At 39.9% G+C, this 19172-nt stretch overlaps 1 protein-coding gene across 1 annotated transcript; it reads right to left on the bottom strand.

Annotated features, from left to right (window-relative positions):
* Window positions 1-212: 212 nt before the first annotated feature.
* Window positions 213-19131, bottom strand: Slc25a32 (solute carrier family 25 member 32). Its single transcript, XM_042672976.1, has 7 exons — window positions 18855-19131; window positions 14141-14291; window positions 5784-5869; window positions 4332-4492; window positions 2838-2951; window positions 2193-2338; window positions 213-1150 (listed from the first exon to the last, which is right to left on the bottom strand). The coding sequence occupies exons 1-7, from the start codon at window positions 19006-19008 to the stop codon at window positions 1012-1014; spliced, it is 951 nt and encodes a 316-aa protein (XP_042528910.1). The 5' UTR covers window positions 19009-19131; the 3' UTR covers window positions 213-1011.
* Between the last annotated feature and the right edge of the window lie 41 nt (window positions 19132-19172).

Raw genomic sequence — 19172 nt, 5'->3', positions numbered from 1 at the left:
CTGTGGCTCAAGTGGTAGAGCTAGAGTACTAGCCTTAGGCCGAAGAGCTGAGGGACAGCACTCAGGCCCACGACCGGACCCAAAAAAAAAAAAAAAGAGTCTCACAGATTTTCCTGCCTGGGCTGGCTTTGAGGTACAATCCTTAGATCTTAGCATTCTGAGTAGGTAGGGTTATAGGTATGAGCCACTGGCGCCCAGCTTTCTACTCCATGTTTTAAATAAACACATCTCAAACATTCAAGCATCTGTGAAACATGATCTATTTATCATCTCTGGTAATTTATACCATATATGCTAAATAAAGGCTGACATACTGGATCCTAGAAATTCAGATTTTATAACTTTGAACTACACTACTTAGGACCAAAAAAGAACTGGATCCAAGGTTACATTTTAAGTTATAGAAGAGCCTCTGGGGGAAAACATTAGCAGAAAGATGTTAGGCATTTCTCAGAGAAGTATGTAACTTCTTCAATTTCCATAGTGTGCTTTGGTTAAATTAAAACTACAGTAAATTTTCAGTAGTTTTTAATCTCACTAAAATGTCTCCATTCAAAATGGTCTGGATTTGAGCAATACCTTATTCAGTTTATCCTTAAATAATGACAATCTTGTAAGAAGCCACTTTCTTCCTATTGCACAAAAGTCAATTTTAAAGCCTATGTAGGCAAAAGAACTCAGAAAAAAAGTATTTATCTAATCTTATTTACAAATGTTGCCAAGTAGTTTCTACTGGAACAATGAAATGGTAAAATTTGTGAAATTCTACACATTGTTCCAGTTTTAACATTATGCTGAAGCAGGCATTACAGTTAGAGGTAGCCCAGTCCCACATATATGGAGAAGCAAAGAAGCAGGAAACATTAAGAAGACTTGGCAGTTCTTTGACTTCTAATGATTATAGATAAATTTTGATTATGAGCTATTTGTTTGTGCAGCACTCTTCTCAGTTTCATGACTCAAACACAAAGGAACTTGTGATCTGGGCAGAGAAATTGGAATTATTTTCTTTTAGCTTACTTTGTTTCCTCTAAAGTCAAGTAAAAAATGGGAGACATTTTCATATACTACAAAGGTAATACAGCAGGCTGGAGTCACTCTAATCAAATTGGGAGCAATTCCTTTGTAAAATCCACCAATGCCTTCTTTCCTGTAGATGGAAAAAAGTAGATAAAAGCTTAAATTCTTAAGGCAAGCCTTACAAAATGCACATGCTTAATAGATAAAAAAACAGGGAGTAAGCGGTCAAACCTATGATTTAAGTCTATGTTTACAATGTTCTGAGTCACTATAGTTTATAAGTCATTTGTGAGGGCTTACAATTCTTTTCTAAACTGACAGAAAAGGGTAGTTGACACCTCAAAAGTGAACTGGAAAGTGCTTTCACCTATATATATATATATATCACATATAGTATATACACCATATAGATTTTAATATGTGTCAATACTGAGGCTTGAATTCAGGATGGAGCACTCTCACGTGGCTTTTTTACTCAAGGCTGGTGTTTTACCACCTGATCTAAAGCTCCACTTCCAGCTTTTTGCTGATTAATCATAAACAGTAGCTAGACTTATAGACATGAGCCACCAGCTCCCAGCTGTCATATATTTTAATGGATGAAAATGCAGGAATTTTAACAGATGAAGGTATTAAAAATCTCATAAGTTATATAAATGTGATACAACTCTACAGTACATATTAAAATAAAGACTCTAAATACTTGCGTCAGGACTTTTAGGATAAAATGGACCCATAATTGTTTAACTCCTCTCATGCTGAAGAACAAGTAAATATGTCTTCATGAATAGAGGTGAGAAGTACTTGAAAAAGCTTTGGAATCAGTAACAAGTATGGGTCTTCTTGAATGTGTTAAACTAGGTTTGTGGCTTCTGTATTCAATACTATTCAAATACTTTATACTACCTAAATTTTTTTCTAAGCACCTTCATGTGTCCTGCTTCATTTTTATGAAAACCTGTCAGCTGTGATAGTCTGATTTTACAAATGAAGAAATCAAGCCTCGGAGAAATACAGTTCAAGGACACATATGTAATAAATGGGAAAGGAGGAACCCCAGCCACACTTTTACCATAGCAAGTTGGCTTTTTTATAAAATGAATACTGTAATGGACATATAAGACATACAAAATACTTCCTCAGAGCAACTCTGATATTCCGCATGCTCTTACCTCCATGTCTTTGTGATTACATCCATTACACCACTATAAAACATGTGTTGATCCTGAAGACGGGCTCTCAAAACTTGGTATGGATATGTTGCTGCCACAGCAAATATTTTGGACAATGCTGCAACAGATATATATTCTGCTGTGCTCTAGAATGACAGAAAACATTTGCAGTTTTCTTTGGACAAGAATTTCTTCAAAAATGCAGGGGTAGGGCTGGGAAGTTGGCTCAGTGATAGAGTGCTTGCCTCGCATGCATGAGGCCCTGGGTTTGATTCCTCAGCACCACATAAACAGAAAAAAGCCGAAGTGGTACTGTGGCTCAAATGGTAGGGCACTAGCCTTGAGCTGAAGAGCTGAGGGACAGCACCCAGGCCCAGAGTTCAGCCCCTACAACCAACAACATTTTTTTTTTTAAATGCAGGGGTAAAAATTACATGAAAAAATTTTAATGAGTCCTTACATGAAAAATACTGTCCCCTTCTTTAATACAAGCCCTCTATTATAGGGGTTCTAGTTTCAATATTTGTATGGCACTAGCTTATGCTATATCAACTACAGCAATATTATTACCTGAAGCAAGCACATGAAAAATATTCTTACTAACTGTAAAAGTAAATGATATCATTTCTTCAACACTCATCTTACCAACTGGGCTTCTGGTAATCTGTTGACATGCTGGTTGTATTTCACCTTCAGCAATTCATATGCCATAAACTGAAGGGCACCATGTGACGTTCCAAAGAGCCCGGGAACAAAACCCTAAAAGGGAAGATTTGAAGCATACTAAACTACACAACTTTTAAAGAAAGGTATATTTAAGTAAAATATTTTGACTACTTAAAATAGAACTTTAAGCAAATTACACTTTGCATAAATCACATTTTATTTGGGGTTAAAATAAGATTTTTTTACTTTTTTAGGTTTAGATTTTCTTTAACTTAGTTTTTCTTTGAATGGTATGTATGGACATAAACATCAAGGCCCATACTATCAAGAACTGGGTTATGGGTAGGAAGTTAAATTCAGTTAAGAAAGTCAAGGTAGTAATATTTCATTGGACTAAGCATAGATATTTAAAAGAAAGCAAAAATGTGTCAGTACTGAGGCTTGAATTTTATCCAGGTCTTTACATTCTTGCTTCACTTTTTCACTCACTGTGGGCACTATTCTACCACTCAAGCCATGCTTAACCTCTAGCTTAGACTGGCTTCAAACTGTAATCCTTAGAGCTTAGCCTCCTAAGTAGCTACGATTATGGGTACAAGTACCTGGTACATTCTAAAATTTTTGCCTATAGTTTAGTAATCAATAATATCAACTTCAAGTTAATGACTTCAAAAGCTATCACACAATTCCTGAAAAACAAATTCAATGTATCCAATTTTGATTTTAAACTATATGTGGTTTAAGGTTATTTTTTATGAGGATAAGCAAGGAGTAGAAGTAGAAAACAGGTAAGTGTGACTTACTGAAAGAACACCTGACGAAGTTTTAGCCAGTTCTCATAGATATCAGTATTATAAAGATACATTTTTTTTTTTTTTTTTTTGGTCGGTCGTGGGGCTTGAACTCTGGGCTTGGGCACTGCCCTGTGCTCTTCAGCTCAAGGCGAGCGCTCTCCTACTTGAGCCACAGCGCCACTTCCGGTTTTCTGGGTGGTTTATTGGAGATAAGAGTCTCATGAACTTTCCTGCCCTGGCTGGCTTTGAACCGTGATCCTCAGATCTTAGCTCCTGAGTAGCTAGGATTACAGGCGTGAGCCACCGGTGCCCAGCTAAAGATACATTTTATGGTAATGAGCATACACCAATTTCAATATTATAAACTAGATCTCCATTTTTATTATTTCTTGCACAAGGTTGGCTTCTTTTTTAGGCCTTTGCACAAGGTTGGCTTCTTTTTTAGGCCTAAACATAGTAATTCAAAAGCAAGACAAAAGAGCCAATGTGCAAAAAGTAAAAAAGCCAGATATGGCACAAGTCTACTCCTAGAACTTGGGAGTCCAAGAAGAACTATGAGCTCAAGTTCAGTCTGAACTTCATAGTGAGACAATGTCTGAAAAACAAAGCGAGACAAAAACAAGAGCTAACGCAAATACAGTCTACAGTTATCTGAAATACATTAATAGTAATTCGTTACCTTATACAATCCACGCACACCTTCATTCTTATATATTTTCACAAGTGCGTCAAACATTCCTTTGTAGTGTCGTGGTGAGGTATTAACAATACCTTCATACTGTAACATAAGGCGAGTTTTTGTCACCCACAATGGGTTTGTAATGCAGAGGGTCATGGCTCCTAAAATCAGATTAAAAAGCAGACTACTTAGCATTAAGCACAGTCCATCACACAAAGTATCAGAGTACAAAGGAGTTGTATCTGAAATGGTGAGATGTGGCTGGAAGCAGAGTCTTAGGATCAAAAATAGACAGTTTTTGGTGGCTATAAAAAAAAATGTGAATAGTAAAGATGTCCTTATTCTTCAACACTGAGGCCTACTGTAGAACCTGAATGGGAAGGTGATCTAGACCTTAGGAATCAGACATAGCATCAACTAGATGGACTGAGGACTAGGGGGAGAGAACCAGGATCTGGCACCTCAGGAATCTATGCATGGGTACACATATGTCCACCCCAACTCTATCAGCCTTCCTCAAGTCCATTCAAAGTAGTCTCTGTACCTCAAAAACTAACCATGTAGTCAGTTATATTTTATATTCTTTACAGAGAGCGTCAATTCTGTAAAAAATTTTTATTTAGTACAGATTTCACTTTCAGAGTTTCCTAAAGAGCCTTTTATTCAATAAATATTGAGGCTATTATTATTTAGGTCTCTAGTAGCCAGTTATTAAAGTCAGTAAGCTATCCCTTACCTTAAAAATAAAAAGAGCAAAACCAAGAATATCAAAATAAAATTTATAAAGACTTAGGGTCTTACTTTATTTTGCCTTCTGGATAGTATACATACACAAGACAAAGAAACAAGGCTAGTAAACTGTATTTGAAAACTGAAATTATACTTTACTGAAACATTGTACAAAATCACCTTAATCTACTGAGATTCATAACATTTCTAAACCTTACTATGTTTAGTAATAAATTTAAAATATTAGCCTATCTGGAGTTATCAATAACACTTGTTTATTAATAATTAGAAATTAATATTAATAAGAAATTTCATGTAGTAATGATTAATATATAAACAGAAGAGCACATTTAAACTCTAGTGTTAAAAGGGGGGAGGGGAAGAAGGATTGGGATTGGGGGGGAGGCTGGGAAGGGATGTGAAGGGTAAACCAAAGGAGGAGGCTGCAATGCTTGGTAAGAAATGTACGCATTATCCTGCCCATGTAATTGTAACCCCTCTGTACAGTATGTTCACAAATAAAATAAAATTAAATTAAAAAAAAAAAAGGGGGGGGAGGGGACAGCAAATAAAATAAAAGCTGTATTTGAAGGCGAGGTGGTAGGCTGGGTTTGACGCCAACGTTGGCCATGGAGTTATAGGCCAAGCTGAGACACACAGTGAGACCCTGCCTCAAAAAAACAGGGAAAAAAATCAAGTTTTATATTTCACACGTTGCCTCACCAGCCTCAGCAGCCGAGATGAGATATTCTGTTGCCTCTAATCCTTCAGTTCTTCCTTCTGTCTTATATGATTTGATGGCATTATAACTGAAAGAAAATTAAACATAGCATTTTAACTTGATCTGGTTTCATAAAGCAGATGTCTGTCTTAGAGTACAACTTAGTAACACTATTCCTAAAGTAATAGTCAATGTATAATGAAACTGAAAAATAAGACTTTATTTAAGAATAAATATGCTGGAAATTGTTTACTGTAGAATTATGACCCTCCTCACAAATAGTAAGCTTTTTTGAATATTCTGAGACTCTGATTAAGGATGAATAAGTAATTGTCATAATGTTATGGTATTTATAAGATTTTCTATTTTGAGATGCTCTAGAAGGAATCTCTTTCTTTTTTTTGGTGGGGGGGGGGGGGTCCGGTCGTGGGGCCTGAACTCTGGGCCTGGGCACTGTCCCTCAGCTCTTCAGCTCAAGGCTAGCACTCTACCACTTGAGCCACAGCGCCACTTTCGGGCTTTTTTCTTTTTGCTTATGTGGTGCTGAGGAATCGAACCCAGGGCCTCATGCATGCAAGGCAAGCGCTCTACCACTGAGCCACCTTCCCAGCCCCTAGAAGGAATTTCTTATAAAAGGAGAAAATAATTTATTTGAGTGACCTTCCAAAGAGGAATGGAATTCATAGGATTCATCTTAGAAAATAGTTTCAGGTTCTTACAACAGTTTACAAAATTACTAAGAAAAAACAAACTGGTGGAAGTGGCGCTGTGGCTCAAGCGGTAGAGCGCTTGCCTTGAGTTGAAGAGTACAGGGACAGGGGCTGGGAAAGTGGCTCAGTGGTAGAGCGCTTGCCTTGCATGCCTGAGGCCCTGGGTTCGATTCCTCAGCACCACATAAGCAAAAAGAAAAAAAGCCGGAAGTGGCGCTGTGGCTCGAGTGGTAGAGCGCTAGCCTTGAGCTGAAGAGCTGAGGGACAGTGCCCAGGCCCAGAGTTCAGGCCCCACAACCGGACCCAATAAAAACAAAAACAAAAAAAAAAAAGAAGAGTGCAGGGACAGCACACAAGCCCAGAGTTCAAGCCACGACTGATAAAACAAAACAAACAAACTGGCTCATTCAAATTTTTATAGTCTATTTTGGCCATTAGAAATACTCAAAAGTGGAGGGAGGGCTCAAGATGGCGACGGGGCAGTAGGGAAACGCCACAGCTCTCTCCAACCAAAAAGAGAGTTCGAGTTCCAACCTTTAATCTCCCCAAGAGACCGACAACAACAAAAAGACGAACACTCAGAGAAAAACCAGAGGTGGAAAATAACAAAAAAAGAAAGAGAGGAAAAGAAGAATTTCAGAACAGAGAAGAGCGAAGACCCCTCCCCCAACCTTTACTGGCCGCGCGGCAGTGCGCCAAGCCGCCGGCCAGCCGGCCCGGCAGGGGCTGCCGGAGCCACAGAGACACAGGGGGCTGCTTGCAGATCACCAGGTACCGGATTGCAGAACAGCGGATCGCCAGGAACAGAGAAACCTACTAGCCGGGAGTCTCCAGGAGGATCCCACCCCACCCATCACTCTCCACCGGAGCGGAGAGGCTCCATCCCGCCAAAGCCGCCCGGCACCAGCAGCGCCACAAAGGGACCTGTCGCGATCGCAACGACCCGGCGGGGGGCCGCCCAACCCAGCCCGCAACCACCCCAACTGAACTCGGACTGCAACAACAACTGACGGACTGCAACAACAACTGACGACCTACAGGGTGAGTACCCATCAGGGGACAGGGAATCCATCAAGGGAGACCAGAGCTGGAGGGAATCCCCAGACCCTGACCTAGACTCCCTACCCCAACACCCGGACCACAGGACCCACTAAAACTGGGAACTGTTCGAGAGCCCCACCAGCCGGTGGAGCACACTCTGCTGGCCAGGCCAGAGCAAGAGCGCCCCGGGAAGGGAGCTTAAATGCTCAAGCCAGGAACAGTGCCCCTGGGTCAAGACTACCAACAGTAGAAGAAATTTGAACTGTGTCCTCCAGGCTGCATAACCAAGGTGGTATACACATTAGCACAGGCCTAACGAGCGCGCTCCAGGCTGGGGCCGGAACCAGGCCAGGGGACCGGCGCCTGAACAAAGCAAAAAGGGTCAGAAGTGGGGCTGTGGCTCAAATGGTAGGGTGCCAGCCCTGAGCTGAAGAGCTGAGGGACAGCACCCAAACCTAGAGTTCAAGCCCACAACCAGCCCAAAACAAACAAAAACACATCAGGAGCCCATAGCAGACTCCAGTATTTGGGAGAGTGCATCCAGAGCATCTGATCTTCCCAAGAGCACCCGCAGGAGCAAACACAAGCAGTCTAGGCTGCTCAACCCTTCCAAAGGCGGGAATTGCTACAGCAGAGAGCTGAGAATCCTAAGTGAATAGCAGCTGGAAATAGGCTCCCAACAGAATCCAGATCAGACACAGACTCTCTCTACCAATAGAGAATCAGCAACCAAGCAAAGACAGACACACCAAAACAAGATTGAAGAGCAGTCTCCTGAACCCCCATGCGAAAATCACAGAGAAAAATCACAAGGTTTACCACTACCCAGGACAGCAAGCTCACCTCAAAAGCCAGCAGCCACGCAGGGGAGAGCCCCAGTGGGAGCAAAGCAGGAATGGAAGACAAAAACTACATCCAAGGGTTGCTGGAGGCAATGACTCAAGAAATAAAGCGAGAAATGGATCAGAAATTGAAAGAGCACAAGGATGAACTATCAAAAGATATACAGGATATCAAACAAAAATTGGATGCAAAAATAGAAGCTGCACAAACCTCAGTAAGAAGTGAGATAAACGCCAAATTAGAGGTAATGCATACTGATATCACCTCATTGAGAGGTGAGATCAGTACTCTGAGAACCAACATTGAATCCATAAAGGGATCCATTTCCATCATGCAAACCACAATAGAAGCCACGGTCAACAGAGTGAATGAAATGGAAGGTAGAGTGTCAGATACAGAAGACAGAATACACCAACTGGACCAAAAAGTGACAGATATGGAAAAATCACTCAAATTAAAACAAAGGGAAATTCAAGAGCAAGCAGATAATGCTAAAAAATTTAACCTTCGCATAATCGGAGTGGACGAAGGTGAGGAATTCCAGAGCAAGGGAATGCAACACCTATTTAACAAGATAGTCAATGAAAATTTTCCCCACCTCAAAAACGACCATCTTAACTACATCACAAAAGCTTATCGAACACCCAACAAGCAAGATCCCAGGAGAAACACTTCTAGGCACATAATAGTAACAATGATGGATCTGAATAATAAGGAAACAATCCTGCATGCAGCAAAAATGAAGAAGGAGCTATACTACAACGGGAAAAAAATTAGAATCACTGCAGATCTCTCCACACAAACAATGAATGCAAGAAAAGCCTGGGAAAGCACCATACGAGCCCTGAGAGCCAATAACTGCCAACCCAGACTGATATACCCGGCAAAGCTAGCATTCACATTCGATGGAGAACTGAAAACTTTTAATAGCAAAGAAAAACTAAATGAATACATAAACATTAAGCCAGCATTACAAAGAATTCTAAGAGGGGGGACACAACCTGAAGAAAGCAACCAGGAACTGGGACCTGCCCCAAACAGGCATTACTCAAAGTCTAACTGAGCAAGCACAGGAGGAAAGGAAAGAAGAAAAACTTAGGAAAACGGAATGGCAGGGACAACAATGCATCTCTCTATACTTTCTCTTAATATAAATGGGCTGAATTCGCCAATTAAAAGAAAACGAACTGAGGACTGGATCAGAAAACAAGACCCATCCATCTGTTGCCTTCAGGAGACCCACCTCTCAGCCAAACATACAAACAAACTCAGAGTGAAGGGGTGGAAAAGGATCTACCAATCAAATTCCCCCAATAAGAAAGCAGGTGTAGCTATCCTGATATCTGACAAAATAAACTTTTCATTAAAATCAGTACAGAAAGACAAGGACGGACATTACATATTAATAAAGGGAACAATCCAAGAGGAGGATATAACCATCATCAACTTATATGCCCCAAATATCGGTGCACCCAGATATGTTAAACAAATGCTCTCAAACTTACAGAATAAAATAGATCCCAATACGATAATACTAGGAGACTTTAACACGCCACTCTCACCAAAGGACAGGTCTACCAACCAGAGGATTGGCAAAGAAGCTACCGAATTAAGTGAGGCCATACTTCAAGCGGAATTAACTGACATCTACCGAGTATTTCACCCTAAAACAACACAGTACACATTCTTCTCAGCAGCTCATGGAACTTTCTCCAAAATAGACCATATCATAGTTCATTCAAGGAACTTAAGCAAATACAAAGGGATCGACATAATCCCCTGTATCCTATCTGACCACAGTGGAATCAAGCTAGCTCTCAATAACAAAGCATACCGCAGAAATTTCTCTAATACATGGAAATTGAACAGCACACTCCTTAACAAGGCCTGGGTAACAGAAGAGATCAGAGAAGAAATAAAGCATTTCCTAGAACTCAATGAAAATGAAAACACCTCACAAAGAAACTTGTGGGACACAGCAAAAGCAGTCCTGAGGGGCAAATTTATTGCCCTCAGTGCCCACATCAAGAGAATGGAGACAGACCAAGTAAATAATCTCATGTTGCAACTAAAACAGCTAGAAAAACAAGAAAAAATGGGACCTAAAGCTACTAGACGAAGCCAGATAACCAAATTGAGAGCAGAGATTAACCAATTAGAAAATCAGAAAACCATAACCAAAATAAACCAAACAAAAAGCTGGTTCTTTGAAAAAATAAACAAAATTGATGGCCCGTTGGCAAGATTAATTAAAAAAAGAAGAGAGGAAACCCATATTAATAGGATTAGGGATGCCACGGGAAACATCACAACACGTACCCAAGATATCCAAACAATTCTAACAGACTACTTTCAAAAGCTATACTCTCTAAAGGAAGAAAATCTGGCGGAAATGGATGCATTTTTAGAGAAATACAAGTTACCCAAACTGAGCAAAGAAGAAGTTAACCAATTAAATAAGCCAATATCCTATAATGAGATACAGGAAGCTATCAAAAGTCTTCCAACAAAAAAAAGCCCAGGACCAGATGGATTCACAGCAGAATTCTATAAGACCTTTAAAGAAGAACTAATACCCATACTCCTCAAGCTCTTCAGAGAAACAGAGAAGGAGGGAGCTATCCCAAACTCATTCTACGAAGCCAATATCACACTCATCCCCAAACCAGGCAAAGACCCAACCAAAAAGGAGAATTACAGGCCAATCTCCTTGATGAACACAGATGCAAAGATCCTTAACAAGATTCTAGCTAACAGAATCCAGAAACACATAAAAAAAATAATACACTATGATCAGGTAGGCTTCATCCCAGAGACACAGGGATGGTTTAACATACGTAAGTCAATAAATGTAATCCAGCATATCAACAGAGCCAAGGTCAAGAATCACATGATTATCGCCACAGATGCAGAAAAGGCCTTTGATAAAATTCAACATTCATTCATGCTAAAAGCTCTGGAGAAAATAGGAATAGAAGGAACATTTCTAAAAACAATAAAAGCCATTTATGACAGACCAATAGCCAATATTATACTTAATGGGGAAAAGCTACAACCAATCCTCCTAAAAACAGGAACAAGGCAAGGATGTCCACTGTCTCCACTCCTCTTCAACATAGTCCTAGAACCCTTAGCCAGGGCAATAAGGCAAGAAAAAGACATTAAAGGGATCCGCATAGGGAAAGAAGAAGTGAAACTATCCCTTTTTGCAGACGACATGATACTATACCTCCACGATCCCAAAAACTCCATCCCCAAACTTTTAGAAATCATAAGTCACTTCGGCAAAATAGCAGGATACAAAATAAACCCACAAAAATCAGTTGCCTTCCTATACACTGATAACGCACAGGAAGAGAGGGAAATAAAGGGAGCAACCCCATTCACAATAACCTCCCAAAAAATAAAATATTTAGGAATTAACCTAACCAAAGATGTAAAAGAACTATTTAATGAGAACTATAAAAAGTTAAAGAAAGAAATTGCAGAAGACACTAGGAAATGGAAAGACCTCCCATGCTCCTGGATAGGCCGACTTAATATAGTAAAGATGGTGATACTTCCAAAATTAATATACAAATTCAATGCAATTCCTATTAAAATCCCAATGACGTACATCACTGAAATACAGAAAACAGTCCAAAAATTTATATGGAACAACAAAAGACCTAGAATAGCCAAAACAATTCTAGGGGATAAAGACAATATGGGAGGGCTATCCATGCCGAACTTCAAACTCTACTACAGAGCTATAATCACAAAGACAGCATGGTACTGGCACAAAAACAGACCCGAAGACCAATGGAACAGAATAGAAGATCCAGATATAAATCCACAGGCCTACAGCCAGCTGATATTCGACAAAGGAGCCAAAGACATACAATGGAAGAAACACAGCCTCTTCAACCGCTGGTGCTGGGAAAACTGGGCAGCCACATGCAGAAAACTAAAAGTGGACCCCAGCCTATCACCATGCACCAACATCAACTCAAAATGGATTAAAGACCTTAACATTAAACCTGAATCTCTGAAACTACTGCAGGACAGAGTAGGAGAGACACTTGAACTAATAGGCACAGGAAGGAACTTCCTGAACAGAGTCCCAGGGTCACAACAAGTTGGAGAGAGACTCGACAAATGGGACTACCTTAAAATAAAAAGCTTCTGCACAGCTAAATCTATCGCAACTAAGCTAGAAAGACAACCAACTAATTGGGAAAAAATATTTACCAGCAATATATCAGACAAGGGGTTAACATCCTGTATATACAGGGAACTCAAGAAACTAATCCCTCCCAAACCTAACAAACCAATTACTAAATGGGCAAGGGAACTAAAGAGGGACTTCTCAAATGAAGAAATAAAAATGGCAAAGAAACACATGAGGAAATGTTCATCATCCCTGGTGGTGAAGGAAATGCAAATAAAGACAACCCTGAGATACCACCTTACCCCAGTCAGAATGTCCCACATCCACAAATCAGCCAACGACAAATGCTGGAGGGGATGTGGAGAAAGAGGAACCCTATTACACTGCTGGTGGGAATGTACACTTATACAACCACTTTGGAAAGCAGTCTGGAGGGTCCTTAGAAAGCTAAAGATTGACCTCCCTTACGACCCAGTCATACCACTTCTAGGCATCTACCCTGAACAACAGGAACCAATATACAAGGACACGTGCACCTCCATGTTTATTGCAGCACTGTTCGCAATAGCTAGGATATGGAAACAACCTAGGTGCCCCACCACAGATGAATGGATCCAAAAATTGTGGTATCTATACACAATGGAATATTATGCAGCCATTAGAAATGACAAAATAATGGCATTTGCAGGGAAATGGATGGAGCTAGAAGGAATCATGTTGAGCGAGGTAAGCCAAGAACGAAGAGACAAACGGTACATGGTCTCCCTCATAAGTGGATGCTAAATCCAAAAGGTTAGTGATACGACAAAACTAACAGGACTTAAGAAACAAAGAACTCCCGCTCATCTGGTTGAACCACTACTAAATATCCTCATGCTGCTGATCACAAATATGGTATATAACATGTGAACACTGTTATATATTACAGACTGTGGTAGACAATTTGCTCCAGGGAAGTTAGAATGAACTTGTGACTTTGAAATTATGTAATCATTTAATCACAATCAAAAAAAAAAAAAAAAAAGAACCTCGGGGAAGGGAGGGAGGGAGGGGATGGTAGGGGGAAAACAATGGAGGGGGTAACAATGTTCAAGAGGAAGTGTACTCATAACCTCACTCATGTAACTGTGACCCTCTGTATAGTAGCTTTACAATAAAAAAAAAAAAAAAAAAAAAAAAAAAAAAAAAAAAAAAAAAAAGAAATACTCAAAAGTAAGTAATACAACACAAAAACCTCAAGAATTTTGAAGAGACTTTACAACTTCATTGTGAATCTACAGTTAGCCATTTCCAGATTTGACTAAAACCTTTCTTCTAATGTATTTACAAAAGTAATACAGTTAAAAAAACGTTTTACCTTCCTGAATTTACTTCAAAGAAATGAGTAAGAGTATTTCTCCATCTTACCTGTTTACATTTTTTCCTATTACAAACCCTTTCAGACTAAATGACTCAGCTAACAATAGCTGGCTGACAAGGAAATTAACAAGCCATTTTGCTTCCTGACCCTTCTAATACAGAGAAACTAATGAAATGACTCACCTTTGTTTGTTAAAACAAACAAACCAAGAATTCGTTTAGTTTTAATACTATAAAATCTTCCAGATTTACTCACAAGAAAAAGTAGAGCCCCCAGGACAAGCCTGCACCCCACACATTTGGGGCTACTCCTTGATAAAGTCCCCGAAGTCCATCGACTTTCCAAATGGTAGTCAAGCAGTGTAAGATTCCTTTATATTTTGGTCTCAGTTCCAGTCCATCACTCACTGCATTAAAGGATACACAAAATTAGGTGAGAAAAAAATTCTAGTTCAGAATCACATAAAAACACAGGTATTAGGCTAGCAATATAGCTTAATGGTAGTGCCTAGCAGGTGCAAGGCACTATGTTTAAGCCCAGAACCAAAAAATGGCCATAAGTATTGTTTTTGCTGCAAATATTTATGATTGGAACTCAGACATTAAAAAGTGTTGCTAAAAAAATAATCTTGCTGGGCACCGGTGGCTCACCCCTGTAATCCTAGCTACTCAGGAGGCTGAGATCTGAGGATTAGGGTTCAAAGCCAGCCCGGGGCAGGAAAGTCCATGAGACTCTTATTTCCAATTAAGTACCAGAAAACTGGAAGTGGTTCTGTGGCTTAAGAGGTAGAGTGATTGCCTTGAGCTGAAGAGCTCAGGGACAGTGTCCAGGCTCAGAGTTCAAGTCCCATGACCCCTCCTCCCCCCCACCCCCCAAAAAATCTAGCTGGGTACTTCAATTATGTCAAGAATGCTAGCAAGATCTGTAGAGGATGGACTAAATATTTTTTTCTGAATTTGTACCTTCTCTACTAACACAAATCAAAACCATAACAGAAGTATTTCACTTGAGCATATGTAAAACTGGACTAGTTTTTTTTCCCATCCTTTCCAAAGTTGTTCTTATTCTTCCAGTGTTCTGTATAGCTCAGCAAGTGCTACTTTTATCTACATAGGTGCTTATGTTACATACATGGGCCATCCATGACTCTTTCTTTCCTATCCCTTTTATCAGTTAGTAAGGCCTTTAATCTTGCTTAGTTTGAAGAAATCTCTCTTAGATCTGTTCATCTCTCTCAGTTAACATTGCTGCTATCATCCTACTTTAAGACAGCATTAGTTTCCAACTAGTTGTGGCATTTTAAAGTGTTCTTCTTGCCAATCTTGTAAATATAATCTTGTAATGTTGTCTAGATGATAAACCTGGCATATCATGTCCTTTTGGCTCTACTGTGTCTTATGGAGTCTGGCAAAAAAAATAAAAAATAAAAAATCACTGTTTACCACTGCCAGGCAAAGGGGGAAATGTCAGTTTCTTTAATGAGTAACCTGTCAATGTTACATTATGAAATGAGTAAAGTACAGAAGACTGGGTTTGATATCTAATTTCTTATTATTAATTACTCAATCTTTCTGAGCTTCAGCATCGTCATTATAGGAGTATAAATATGTACTTCACAGATTTTGCTTATACAAAAAAGCAGATAATAGAGTGGCTGTTGAGTAATGTTTTGCCATGTACTTTATAATCTTTATGATGCTTCCTTCAGATTTGTGTCTCCAATTTGTACAAAGGTCTTCTTCCAAGTATCCTTCCATTTTTCTTCAATAATAAGCTCACAATGAAATTTCTCTTTGAGATAAGACAAAACATACCACAAAGATACACTTTTACTTTTTTACAGGTAAAAATCAATGCTTCCTTTATTGTTTTGGGAAGTTACTTAATCCTTGAGTATTAAATATCTGAGTAATAGGTAAGAATGATTAGTTTGTTTTTAGGAGTTATACTCCTAGACAGCTTGTGCAAATACATCTTCATTTCTTTCTTCTTTTTTTTTTTTTACATCTTCATTTCTAACATTTGAATTTTCCTTTTGACTATACCAAATTATCCAACAACAAAACTGTGTGGCTCTGAGTAGTGTTTGATTACTTTGCGCCTGAGTTTCCACATCCAAAAGTGGGGCAAGGTAACAGAATCTAACCATAAGAATTACAAATGGCCAGAGGCATGTCTTAAGTGAAAGAGTGCCAGCCTAGCAAATACAAGACCATGAGTTCAAACCCCAGCATAGCCACAAAAAGAAATTACAAAGGATAAACTGAATTGATACATGCAACTTCCTTAGAATCATGCCTGGAATAATGCAAGCACTCAGTAAGTATTATTTATATCATTAGATAAATAGAAAATGTTATGTGCTAATCTTGTTTCTGGACTCTACATTTTGGTTCCATCCTTAATATTACAGACAGCCATATTCTTTCTACATTCTTCACAAAAACCACTCACACACTTTTAACTTATGCATTACTGGGCTTTTGGGTTATTTTATGAAATTATTATTTCTATTATGTTTATTTTTCATTCTTCTTCATTGGGCTCTCTTTTTTTGGGGGGGGGGGGGAATCCAGTCATGGGGCCTGAACTCTGGGCTTGGGCGCTGTCCCACAGCTCTTCAGCTCAAGGCTAGCATTCTACCACTTGAGCCACAGCACCACTTCCGGCTTTTTTCTTTTTGCTTATGTGGTGCTGAGGAATTGAACCCAGGGCCTCATGCATGCAAGGCAAGCACTCTACCACTAAGCCACCTTCCCAGCCCCTGGGCTCTCTCTTATTCTTGAGGATTTAGAAGTACATCACACAGCTGGAGGTTTGGCTCAAGTAGTAAAGAAACTGCCTAGCTAGTTTGAGGCCTTGAGTTTAAACAGAAATACCATAACTAAAAAAGATTATACAGTTATAATGGGAATCATCATCTAATGCTACTTTTCCACCCAACATAAGTGTATCTTCTAATTTTTATCATCTAACCTGTTTCACACACTTAAGTCATAGTGAGTTTCATTTCATAGCACCACCAACTTTTTTTTTTTTTTTTTTGCCACTTCTAATTCTGCTTCCCTGTAATTTCCTTTCAACCTAGGACTGGCCTTAGGAACAACCAACAATGAGGCAGCTCTCTTTCATGACATGGAAGTTCAACAAATATCATAAGTATTTTTTTCTCTCTCCAAGCTAAACTGGGTCCTCTAGTTTTCTAGTCTCTTCCTATGAAGTGATCTGTAATGTTTCTGTAACTCTGAACACCCTGAGTTCCAATTTACTTGACTTGAAAGATTCTAGGTTAGCTTTCACAGCACATATAGTCAAAACTATCCCCTCCCCCATAACTAGCTACTAATTTTATTAAATGAGGTTAATGATATGAAAGCATTAAAACTACAATAGGTTACTCGGCATTGCTGCTAATGACCACTCAATTATCTTTATTTTCAATATTTGTCTTCCTAAGAGTTCTCTTTTTCTATCACCATTTCAGCTACATTGGGCTTTATTATTACCAAGTCCTGCATGCACAGTCTACTTCCTAGTGCCATCTGAAATTCACTAGGCTAACCACACTATTCCTCAATGATCATTCAACTGCCTCTACTTTTGTTGCTAGACACTGCCGCAGAAGAGAGATTCAAAGAAACAAGTCCTCATCTGCAGCGGGGTTCAAAATTCTTTATTCATGTTGAAGCCACTAAATACCAGGGATTTGCAGAGTAGTTAACTGCTAAAGGGTTCAAAGTTAAGGTGCATAGGTTTCAATTCCAGATGCATCTTCACAATCTTGTGATTTGGGCAACACAATCATCTCTATTAATCCTTATCTGAACAAGGGCTAATCAATTCACAGGACAATGAATAAAATAATACATCTAGAGCTCTTGGTTTGCATAGTGTTTCTCCGAGTAAAAGGTCAATGAAGTTTACTGGTCAACGATCATAATTAATCTGCACATGCATAAGCATCATAAAATTATGTGCATTTGTGGTGTCTTTTCTAGATTAATACCCATAATTTCTGTCTAATTCCCCATATAGAGGATGTCTTCCTGATTGTAAACATATTCACTACATGAAGAAACTCAAGACCCAGTTTTCTATGGAACCGGTATGGATCCATACAGCCATAGGTAATCTATAATTTTCTTGAGACTATTTGTATACCTACTTTGTATTTGGATTTATTCTACTATGCCTTTAATAGTATGTTGTCTAGAATTATCTTTTGTGTAAGTCTCAAACCTACAATTAGACTAAGTTTCCCAAGGCAATAACTTCTGTAATCGTACACAGCAGTACCAGATTAGACATATCAAGTGAACTGAACAAAACTACACAGAATTACTCTACGATAAACCACTTCTACACATTTAACTCTCCAGGCAGAAAATAGTTTCCAAATGAAGTTACCAAAAAAAAAAAAAAATCATAATTGAAGCTATCATTTTCAGATTGTGTCATTGACATGAACTTCTAAAGCACTCTAATTTCAATAGACTTAAAATAATTTTCAGTCTAACTCTTCCTTTACAGGATATTGGATCACACTGTATACGATCAAGCCGAAAGAAATCTTCAAGAAAATTCTACCCAAACCTAACCTCCTACTTAGGACTGGGCTCTCTCCCAAGCACTTGAACTTTCCTTCCAGTTTATGCTGGCAAACCACGTGGCAGCCTTTAAGATTTGAATGAACTACAAGTATGCGAAGCAACTGTGACAATCTCTTCCCATACTTTACTCCACTCTTAGTCTTGGGGAGCAGGGCACACAGGGACCAAGCCCCTTTGCCAGACCCACTCCTACACAGAGTTGCACAGAGTTGGACGAGGCGGGGCAGCAGGCATCCTTTTGCAGGCCCTCCTCCCCAGTGCACGGTGGAGGCGCGGGAGACCACGGCCTCCCTCGGGAGTTAGCACCGGGATCGGGCTGACAGCGAGGGAAAGCGTGTCGGTGTGCGGTGCACACTTACCCGCGAAGCGGATCTTCACGAGGTCGAGCGGATGCAGCGCCAGGTTGGACAGGACCCCGCCGCTCACGCCAGCTACCAGGTTCTCGTACCGGACGTGGCGGAATACCGTGCTCCAGGCCGACGACCCGGCCGCCGGCTGGCTCTGGCCGGGCATAGGTTCGGGACCCGTCGACACCACGGCGCCCAGCGCCGCGGAGGTGGGAGGAGATGCAGTGGCCGCCACCGTGGCGACGGTCCTCAGCCGAGAGCGGGAACCCCGGGCCCGAGCCCACTTCCGGGACGGTCCAGAACACCAGCCGCCCAGCGGGAACCACTCGG

This window comes from Dipodomys spectabilis, unplaced genomic scaffold, assembly GCF_019054845.1.
Source record: "Dipodomys spectabilis isolate Male_0828 unplaced genomic scaffold, ASM1905484v1 ptg000783l, whole genome shotgun sequence".
NCBI lineage: Eukaryota > Metazoa > Chordata > Mammalia > Rodentia > Heteromyidae > Dipodomys > Dipodomys spectabilis.
Note: the sequence above shows the minus strand (reverse complement) of the source record. Positions and strands in the feature narration are given on the sequence as shown.

Coding starts and splice junctions, on each gene's coding strand:
- Slc25a32 (XM_042672976.1), bottom strand. CDS start 19,008: ATGCCCGGCCAGAGCCAGCCGGCGGCCGGGTCGTCGGCCTGGAGCACG. Junction 4,493..5,783: donor CATCTCGGCTGCTGAGGCTG/GTGAGGCAACGT, acceptor ATCTGATTTTAG/GAGCCATGACCCTCTGCATT. Junction 1,151..2,192: donor GTAATCACAAAGACATGGAG/GTAAGAGCATGC, acceptor TTCCATCTACAG/GAAAGAAGGCATTGGTGGAT.